Raw genomic sequence first — 10874 nt, forward strand, 5'->3', positions numbered from 1 at the left:
TCCCATCCGTTGTAGGGACTGGGATGGTCCGGAGGGGTGTTTGTATATTAATTACCTCATCCCCATAGAGTGCCCCCTTCCTTGTATGGGACGGACTAAGGCTGGGAACAGACAGAGAGGTAGTGTACCCACTGCTGGTGGCTCCACTAGCTGATTCACTTGCCTGCATTGTGGTGTCCTCAATCTTTGTTGGTAATATCTGTCTCGGTAGGCCTGCTGTCCTGGGCTCCGTTGAGGAGGGTACCGAGTCCACCGCAATTGGTAATGCTGCCGCCGAGGGTGGGCGTGGTCTAGAGCAATACATGGGGGGGATATCCTCCAAATAATCAGCCTCGTGAGGGGCAGAAGCTTTCGGGAATAGAGGGGCCTGAATCTGTACCTTCTTCACGCAATGATGAGCCTCATCGTCCCACAAAAAACAATAGTCCACTTGCCCCAGCGCTTGGTTTTCCAATGTCAGGCGTAAGGGGGTTAAATGGGTAGGAATATCAAAGGAGCCATGCAGTCCCCAGGGCTAGCCAATCCTGGGTGAAAAGTTGTAAAAAACGCTTCCTTAACATCTCTTTTTGAACACCGGGTAAGGGCCATTTGCTTAACATATGATCCAAAGGACTATCCTTAGAGGGTTTTACCAGAGACCCACCCATCTGCCTGCTGACACTCTAACAGAGAACTACACAGAGAACAGAGGGAATTATGGCCTAATAGGATCCTATTACAGGAATTTCTACTAATACTGACCGCTACAGGGGACGAGAAAGAAGGATCCCAATTCAACCTCAGAGCTCCATCGCACGTGATGGCTTCCACTCTGAGGAATTACGAATGAGAGGCCCAGTTCCGTCCACACACCTAACGCCCAAATGTATAAGACAGAAATTCATTAACCAGTTAACCAGACCAGAACCAGAACCAGATAGTGTCTCCTTATCCTATTAGGACTCACCTTATCGGAACACGAACCCCAGGGGCCGCGGTGAAGCAGAGAAAAGGGGCAAAACACCCCGTTGGCGCCGTTCCCAGTTTGCCGCAGCCGTCCGAAGTCCAATGTCTGAGCTAGGAGAGTCCCGGCGGAGTCGCCAGTAACTGTCACCGAAATATCGGGTCCACCTAGCTGAGAGCCAATAACAGCCAGACAGGGATAAGGAGGAGTTGCTTTATTCTGCAGAAGAAAGGAGAGACAATGCACAGACAACCTGCAGAATTCCTTGCCACAGGATGTTGTGAAGTCCAAGACTATAACAGGGATCAAAAAGACCTACACACATTTATGGAGGAGAGGTCAATCAATGGCTATTAGCCACGATGGGAAGGTGTGGTGTCCCTAGCCTCCATAACCCAGAAGCTGGGAATGAGCGACAGGGAGCAGCCATCCCCTGCCTCCTGGCTAGAGCCGGTGCGAGCATCAGGAAACTCCTTCCACTGCTGTGGGGGGTGGTATCTGCAGGCAAGCGCAGGACTGCGTAGGGCTACCTGCACCCCCCACCAAACAGGACTTGCCCCAGGTAAGTGTCCTGCACCCCAACCCCCTGCCCCAACCCTTAGCACCCTTGCGTATCCTAACCAGGCCCCAAACCCAACCCCCCAGCCTGCTCCTGAACTCTAAGTCCCTCCCAGACCCCACACTACAACCCTAAGCCCTCCCCCACACCGTAACTCTTGCCAAGACCCCACATCCCCACTCCAGTGTTGTAGCTAGAACAGGAAAACTGGGTGGGCCCAGCGTTCAGGAGCCCCATCGCCCCCTACAAGGGCAGATTAGGGATTTGTGTGGCCCTGGTTCAGCCAGAAAAACTGAGGTTCCCTCTCCATCCTTTCTGCAGCCCCCCTCAAACTGGGGAAATGGGATCAAGGGTGCAGGGGTTTGCACACAGTGCTCGTGCCAGGGAGTGGGGTCAGGGCATGGTGTCAGGGGGTGGAGGCTTATTCCGCTTCCCCCACCCAGTGATTATGAGATGCTGGGCTTACCCCAATCCTACTGCCCAGCGCTATTTCAGTGTCCCGACACACTCTCTGGCATCCGAGTGGAGGAGAGGGGCAATCACCCACACCCAGACCTTGTTTCACCAGAGGAGTGGCAGGTGGGCGGAACGGAGCAGGGTGATAATCCACTACTGGCCCAAACAAGGCACATCCCCATCTGGGGTAAGACACCAGGGAATCAGTGCTACGGACCGGCAGGAGAGGGATACAGCTGGGCACCAAACTGGAGTCGGGAGTCCCAGCTGGTGGATTGGATGCTCAGTGGGTGGACCCCGCCCCCCCGGCCCATCCATGCCTAAATCCCTGCTTCGACCTAGTCTTGTTTCCCTGTGTCTCTGAGACCATCTTCCCATCTGTTTACTAATTTCTTGTGGAAGCAGCTTTTGCTGAAACCCGTGTGAGCCTGCGCCCAGTCACCATAGTGCTCTGTGCTCAGTGTGTTACGGGGTCAAGGTGTGAAGCTGACCTTTGCCCTCAGACTACTTTCTCCCAATCAAACCATCTAAGATGAGGCTCCTGTGTCTGCTGCTCCATTGTTTGCAATGGCTTCCAAACACCGGTCTGGTGACTGTGCTGAAACTCCCGGCATCCCCGTGACACTCCCACACTCCCCTCCGAAATCCTCCTCCTTATTCCTTGTTCCTCATGGAAAAGGGAAGGGTCCTCCCCTACTGGGAGGATCCAAGGGAAATTTCCATGTAGGGAGCCTTGTGGAATCTCCCTTCCCTGGGCTACCCCCGGGTTTGTAATGCAGGAAAGGGGCTGCCAGGGAGTAATCAGCCCCATATTATTATTCTATTTTATTTTATTTCAGCAAGATCACAGCTGGGACAGCATCATTGTTACCACTCAGCTGTCCTCGAGGTAGCCATGTCACTAATCAGAACCATTCCAACAGTGATGACAAGCCCGGATTCTAGGAATAGAGCCTGCATCAGGCTTGTGCTGCAGTCCACTTGGTTAACATCCCCTGTGATTTGGCCTCTGGAAGTGTGCCATTGGCTGTGACAGGGGTTAAAGCTCGTGCACACGGAGCCAAGCAGCTGAGGTTCCCTAATGCCTGGGTGGACCTCAAGGGAATGTGCAGACATGCTACATAAACACAGTTGCCTCTCTATCTGAACAGATACTGCCTGCTGCCCATGCAATCTCTCCACTGATTCCTTGACAGTTCTGGTAAAGACAGCTGGTGTCAGCAGATCCCCTTCTAGCAGGAATTGGGTACGTTGGGAGGTTTCACTATCTTTACAATGTGCAGTGAAGGGTAAAGGCTGTGAGCTGTTTAAATTTGAAGATGTTCTGTGCCAACGCAGCAAACTCGGCTGAGCTGTCAGAGTGACTCCGTAAGAGGGGCAGGAGGACAGGCAGCACTAGATAGCTTGGGAACCTGTTCTCTACATCTGCCCAAGGTGCTCAGTGGGTTACTCAAGTTACACAGAAACTTGAGCTCGGAGTGTTAAAACCCAGATGCCCTGAGACAGGATTTCTCAAGGGGTCCCATTTCTACAGGTGCCATGTGCTCTGGGCCCGATCCTGCCAGGGGCTGAATGACAGGAGACCCCACGGAATGTCAGTAACTAGTTCCCAAATCTACTTGGGTTTATTTGCTCCTGGAAATTTAATCAGCAAATACATTGTCAAAGATTTTATTCTCTAGCTTGATTGTGAATAGAGCTGTGTTGTTTGTGGTAACTGGTCTGGGTTTCAGCAAAGAGTTTAGCTGAGGTGCAGGAAAGGGGAGTGTAAAAGACTTTTTATCTAATTGACCCCCATCACCAATTAAATGAGAATGGCTGAGGTAACTTGTACACTGAAGTGGATATTAGTGCAATACCAGTGTATGAAGTATTGACCCATTTGTGACACCAACTTCTCCCCTGCCCAGCTGAAGTAACTGTCAGTGTTAGCTTGTAATTTTCCAAATATCTACAGACTGTTGCCTGAGGAGAGGATACAGGTCCCATCGGGATAAAGAGAAGCAGGAGAATGATCACAGTCTCTGGATTAAGTCAACTTCAGCTTCTCTTCGAGGGATTCTTGAGGATCAGAGAATATCACTGGGAGCATTTAGTAAGGGTGAGTTAATAGAGCCTGGTTCTGACTGAATTTACACAGGAAACTGTGATGTGAGCATGTTGATATCACTGTTATTTGACAGGTTTCAGAGTAGCAGCCATGTTAGTCTGTATCAGCAAAAAAAAAAAAAAACAGGAGTACTTGTGGCACCTTAGAGACTAACAAATTTTTTAGAGCATAAGCTTTCGTGGACTACAGCCCACTTCTTCGGATGCATAGGCTGTCCCTATGTTTTTATATTCTCAGGTCACAATGGTAAAATCAGACAGTGCTCAAGTAGGCTGTGGAATTCACAGCCACAAGGTATCAATGGGGTCGAGAGCTTAGCATGATTCAAAGAGGGACTGAATAAACAGAAAATCCAATAACAGAAGAGAGGATTGTTTTAAAAAAGTTTTGGAGAGGCTCTGAACCTTCCTGATTTACACCACAAAATATGTCTAACTAGTAGGTGTCAGGGAGAAACTCTCTGGGAGCAGGTTATCTCATAGCTGCCTAATTCAGGGCTTCTTCCACCTTCCTTTGAAGCTTCTGGACATGGCCACTGGTTACTGGGGTAGATGGACTACAAGTCTCATCCAGTCAGACTGATAACATCCATCTAAATCCTAGAGTATGTTTTTGCTTATCTAACTTGAACTCTGGGAGGCTGTAGACTTGCACTGAGAGCGGAATGATTACATACTAAATATAATGTAAACTCCTCTTATTTTTTTTTTTTAGGAAGGACATTTCAGAACGCCTTGGACCTGCCCGGTACATTATGTCAGCTGTCAATGACACAAAATTAAAAACTGTAATATTCCTTCTCTCCGGGCTACCGAGTCATGGAGACACACATCTCTGGATTTCTATCCCCTTCTGCTTCATGTATGTTATTTCAATAATAGGAAATTCAGTTATTCTGTTCACTGTAAAAAGAGATCCAAGCCTCAATGAGCCCATGTATATTTTCATTTCCATGTTGGCCGTCACAGACCTTGGCATATCGATAACCACCATACCGACGATAATGGGCATATATTTGTTTAAATCTAGGGAGATCAGCCTCAATGCCTGTTTAGCCCAACTGTTCTTTATCCACTTGCTTCAATGCATTGAATCCTCTGTGCTTTTGTTGATGGCCTTTGACCGCTTCATCGCTATTCATAACCCACTGAGATATTCTACCATCTTAACCCCACCGAGAATAGCCAAGATGGGACTTGTGGCTGTGCTAAGAGCGATGGTCATAAAACTTCCACTTCCCTTTCTCCTGAAACGGTTCCAATACTGTCGAGCCAATGTCCTCTCCCATTCCTACTGCCTGCACCAGGAGGTCATGAAGATGGCTTGTTCAGATATCACAGTCAACAGCATCTATGGATTGTTTACTAAACTCATAACAATGGGGTTGGACTCGCTGCTCATCTTCCTCTCTTATGTGATGATCCTCAAAACAGTGCTGAGCATTGCATCCTACAAGGAGTCCCTGAGGGCCCTGAACACCTGCGTCTCCCACTTCTGCACCCTCCTGCTCTTCTACACACCAGAGATCAGCTTGTCTCTGATACACAGATTCGGGGAGGGCTCTTTTCCGTTATTTCAGATTCTCATAGGCTACATCTCCCTGCTTCTCCCACCGATGATAAATCCAATTGTGTACAGTATGAAAAGCAAACACCTTCGTGTAAGGATAATCAGGATGTTCATCAAGTGAAGGGTCAGTTCACCACCTGGGTCCAGTGACATGGGAGACAAAAAACATGGGCCACCTATTCCATCATGGACCTTACATCCAAGATGACATGAGTTACCGAACTCCTGTCCATAGAGAAGTTTAGATGGGGTCTAAGTCTGATGAGGGATGACAGGGATGGTGAGTGAGGATTGGACACTGGGGGAGGGAGACCAAGGCAAGGAGCAGCATTTACAAAGTGACTGTTTGTGGAAGGACAGGGGATCAGTGTGATGTTGGCCCATAAAGAGCCATATTGGTGGCCGCTCTGACCTCACAATTCCTGTTGATAGTCAATAAAGAGAAGGAATGTGAATATTGTTTCCCATTACACCTGGCCTGTCACTGTACCATCTCTGGCTAAACATCCAAGGGCTATGAAAACAGCTGCAGAGCTGTTCTGCTGTCACAATCGTGTTCCTTCCTGAGCGCTCTGGGTTCAGTATGACCAATGGGTGCTGCACCAGCTGTGGATGGGGGCTATTCAAGGGGCATGAACACCCACCTTTCCGATACACCCTCTGCCAGGTTCTTGTGACTGAGTGGTATCAGAGACATGATTAACACAGGAGCATCAGGAGAAGCCATTCAGGCAACCCCTTCATTAATGGCTTTGCACACAGCACACCTACTATGTCCACTCTGTACTGAGGCAGGGCAGACCTGCATGTGTGAGTAATGGTCTGGCACACAGGAGTAAAGGTAAGAGACTCAGGCCTAGGTTCCCTCCCCGTCCGCTCCATTTGTGCTGCCCCAGCAATGCAAAACAATGGAAACTGGCCTCAACTCAGGCCCAGCTAGCTCCTATCCCAGCCCAGCCCATTCAGTGTAGGGTGACCACCTTTTCAAAAAGCAAAAGTGGGACACAGGCTGGGAGCCATGTCCCCTCAGTGACCCTGCCCCTCTTTTTCCCCCTGGAGGCCCCACTTGCTGCTCCTCCTCCTCCAATGAAGCTCCACTCCCTGTCCAGGCCAGAAGCCAGAGCCAGTCCTTAGAAAGAGCTGATTAGGGAACCAGAGCCTCTGTGAGGAGCCCCGGATCCTCTACCTGCCCTGTGCAAGGGACTGGGGGGCCCAAAAGAATGCCCCAGCCTATGTCTCTGCCCCTTGAGACACATCCCCAGAGAAGGTGGAGAGCCTGGGAATCCTCACAGCAGCCTGGGCTCCCAGGGTAGCTGTAACTGTGCTTTTGTGGGTCACAACTGTGAATACCAAATTCAGGACAAACTGCTGAGAAAAAGGGCAGAGAGACCCCAAAACTTGTGGTTATTCTCCCATTCCATGTTCCCCAGCAAAAACATTAGATTTAAAGATGTGTGGTTCTTTAAAATCAATAACATGTGCTTCTGATCCCAAAGGACCAGCCGCATACCCAGGTCAATATATAACTCAGATCTTACCCAAAAATCATGCTGATGCCAATCCTTTGGTATCTATAATCTAAAGGTTTATTTGTTAAAAGAAAGAAAGAAAGAAAGAAAGAAAGAAAGAAAGAAAGAAAGAAAGAAAGAAAGAAAGAAAGAAAGAAAGAAAGAAAGAAAAGTGAGAGTTAAAATTGGTTAAAGGAGTCAAATATGTACAATAAATGTAAAGTTCTTATTTCAGGCTTGTAGCAGATGGAATAAGCTGCTACCTTGATGAGTATCTGGTTGCTTCCAAATCACTGGAAGGACCTCATTCTATTGCTGAGAACGCTCCCATTAGTTTAAGTTCATAGTCCAGAGCCTTGAGCAGGAAAGAAGCAAAACGGAGATGTTTTCTTTTATAGTGTTTTATAGCTTCTGCCATGTGGAGGGAAAACCATTGTTTTAAACAAAGCCCTCAGCACAGCTAGTGGAAAATTACAGGTGACAAGTTGGGGTTTGGAATCACATGGAGAATCACATCTCCAACATAATTTTCCTTAGTCACAGCAGGAAACCATTACCTATACCCGGACAGTACATTTGCAGGACAGTCCATTCAGTGTAGATGGGCATCTCCCATGGTCCATTGTCATTTAAGTCTTTCTTGATCAGCCCTTAATTTGAATCGTCTCTCCAAGAATTACAGGCTAACTAGTTTGTGGGCATTACCCCAGGAGCAAACATTTGAAATCCAGGTATAGAGCCAATAGTAATGCCTTCAAATACAAAAATGATACATGAATACAGTTAGCACAGCTATAACCAGCAAATCATAACCTCTTCATAGACATCTTACATGCCACATTTTGTACAAGTGTGTTGCAAATATATAACGGTGGTTGCAAAAATGATCTAAATGGTCATATTTTGATCAGAGAATATCACAGTAGATGCTCTGGAGTGGCCTGGCTCTGGGGTTGCCAGGAGGTGGAGCCTCAGGGGAAGTGGATCAACAGGGGGAGGACCTAGTGGTAAGAGATGGGTTTGGGGGGCTAAAGGGAAAAGGGGGTTCAGCAAGTCTGAAGCAATGCAGACACCAACAACAGGGATGATAGGGTGTTCATGAGTAAAGCAAACTGGTCAAGTTGGAGGATAGATGAATAAATGTGACCCCCACAAAGGGAGCTCTTGTTTTAAATACTCCAGGCTGAGAGTAAGACATTGCACGGACCCTAGAGGTAAGAGCTGGGCACCCGAACAGCTACCTCAAGCCCCTGGGGGCACTCTGTGGTGGCACTGATCTGCACGGACATGGTCAGGGTGTGCTGTACTCTTGGAAGCTGTTAAAGTCAGGCAGAGGTTAGCCAAGTGCCCAGGCTACTCTAAACTCTGCTGTCGCAGGGGGAGAAGAGGCCTGACAATCAAACCTCTGTAACTGGCTCCTTGTCATCCCTGCTCTGTACAGCATGGCTGGGAGGGGGAGCTCTGCAGGTGCAGCAGAGATTCCATCCAGGCCTGTCACCACTCAGATGGCTGGAAGCCTGGTGCTGTGGTCTAGGCACTGCTCTGTGACTCAGGACAAGTGGGTTTAATTCCCTTGTCGACTGTGGCCATGGGGAATCCATTGGCTGTCTCCAAGCCTCTGCTCAGGTGCATAATATCTTGGCCCTCCCTCGCAGTGATGGCAGGAGGATAAATGCATTCAAGGTGCTCAGATACTCTGAGACTATAGGATCAGGACTGTGTCAGGGATCCACAGAGTAACAATTCAATCACTACCACCACCCTGGTCAGCTGATCGGTAATATATCCTGTCAAGGCTGCTTCCCCACTCTGAACTTTAGGGTACAAATGTGGGGGCCTGCATGAAAACTTCTAAGCTTAACTACCAGCTTAGATCTGGTCCGCTGCCACCACTCCCAAATGTGCTAATTCCCTTCCCTGGGTAGCCTTGAGAAATTCTTCACCAATTCCCTGGTGAATACAGATCCAAACCCCTTGGATCTTAAAACAAGGAGAAATTAACCATCCCCCCTCCTACCTCCCATCAACTCCTGGTGGATCAAGATCCAATGCTCTTGGATCTAAAAACAAGGAAAAATCAATCAGGTTCTTAAAAAGAAGGCTTTAATTAAAGAAAAAGGTAAAAATCATCTCTATAAAATCAGGATGGAAACTAACCTTACAGGGTAATCAAACTTAAAGAGCCCAGAGGAATCCCCTCTAGCCTTAGGTTCAAAGTTACAGCAAATAGAGATAAACACTCTAGCAAAAAGGTACATTTACAAGTTGAGAAAACAAAGATAAAAACTAACACGCCTTGCTGGCTGTTTACTTACAAGTTTGAAATATGAGAGACTTGTTCAGAAAGATTTGGAGAACCTGGATTGATGTCTGGTCCCTCTCAGTCCCAAGAGTGAACAACCCCCAAAACAAAGAACACAAACAAAAAGCCTTCCCCCACCAAGATTTCAAAGTATCTTGGCCCCTTATTGGTCCTTTAGGTCAGATGCCAGCCAGGTTACCTGAGCTTCTTAACCCTTTACAGGTAAAAGGATTTTGGAGTCTCTGGCCAGGAGGGATTTTATAGTACTGTACACAGGAGGGCTGTTACCCTTCCCTTTATAGTTATGACATATCCCTACTGCTATATTCTTTTTATTAGAGCATGGAATTACTATTCATAGAGATCCTTTGGTACAGTTGGGTTCATTTAAGATGTTTACTTCATTTGTTTCTACACTTTCTTTAACATGTAGTGCAACTCTTCCACCAGCACGATCTGTTCTGTCCTTCTGATATATTTTCCACCCTTTGATTATCCGCATTCCACCAAGTTTCTGTGATGACTATTATATCAATATCCTCATTTAAGAGGGGGCACTCTTGTTCACCCATCTTATTATTTAGACTTCTAGCATAGGTATAAAAACACTTTATGATCTGTCACTTTTTAGCTGTATGCCATTATATGATGTAATTAAATGGGAGTTTTTTTTCATTTGACTGTTTCTCATCAGATCCTATCTGTATTTTATCATCTTCCATTCTCTCTTTACTAGGACATAAAGAATCTCCATGAATAGATCACCCCCAAGGGATGTCTCTGTCCCAAACCATGCTCCTCTGCACCTGTCGGCTTTCCCCTAGCCCTTAGTTTAAAAATTGCTCTATGAGACTTTTAATTTTAAGTGTCAGGATTCTGGTTCCATTTTGGTTTAGGTGGAGCCCAGCCTTCCTGTATAGGCTTTCTCCTTTCCCAAAAGTTTTCCAAATTTCCAATAAATCTATAACCCTCCTGACTATACCATCTTCTCATCCAGGCTTTGAGATCCTGCAGTTCTGCCTTTTCTCATTAGCCCAGCACATGGAACTGGAAATGTTTCAGAGAACGATACCACGGAGGTCCTGGACTTCAATCTCTTACCTAGCAGACTAAATTTGGTCTCCATGACCTCTCTCCTATCCTTCATTATGTCATTGGTACTAACATGTACCACGATTTCCCTAGCACTACACATAAGTCTATCCAGATGTTTTGAGAGATCTGCAACCTTCACTCCAGGAAGGCAAGTCACCATGCAGTTCTCCCAGTCATCTCAAACCCTAATTATCGAATGTCCGAAAACTATGACCTGTCTCTTCCTAATAACTGGAATTCTCTTCCCTGGAGAGGTATCCTCAATGTGAGAGGATACCACAACATGATCTGGAAGGAGGGTCCCAACTAAGGAGTCTTTTCCTTCTGCTCCA

The 10874-nt window shown here is 47.2% G+C and overlaps 1 protein-coding gene across 2 annotated transcripts; it reads left to right on the plus strand.

Moving 5' to 3' along the window:
• The first annotated feature begins 1472 nt into the window (after positions 1-1472).
• Positions 1473-5758, plus strand: LOC128830225 (olfactory receptor 51G2-like). Of its 2 annotated transcripts, XM_054016009.1 has the most exons (4): positions 1473-1505; positions 3110-3204; positions 3916-4059; positions 4783-5758. In XM_054016009.1, the coding sequence occupies exon 4, from the start codon at positions 4823-4825 to the stop codon at positions 5756-5758; it is 936 nt and encodes a 311-aa protein (XP_053871984.1). In that variant the 5' UTR covers positions 1473-1505; positions 3110-3204; positions 3916-4059; positions 4783-4822. The 2 variants fall into 2 exon arrangements, with proteins under 2 accessions (XP_053871984.1, XP_053871985.1); XM_054016010.1 differs by lacking the exon at positions 3110-3204 and having other exon boundaries at positions 1478-1505.
• The last annotated feature ends 5116 nt before the right edge of the window (positions 5759-10874 follow it).

This window comes from Malaclemys terrapin, chromosome 1 (genome assembly GCF_027887155.1).
Source record: "Malaclemys terrapin pileata isolate rMalTer1 chromosome 1, rMalTer1.hap1, whole genome shotgun sequence".
NCBI classification, from domain to species: Eukaryota; Metazoa; Chordata; order Testudines; family Emydidae; genus Malaclemys; species Malaclemys terrapin.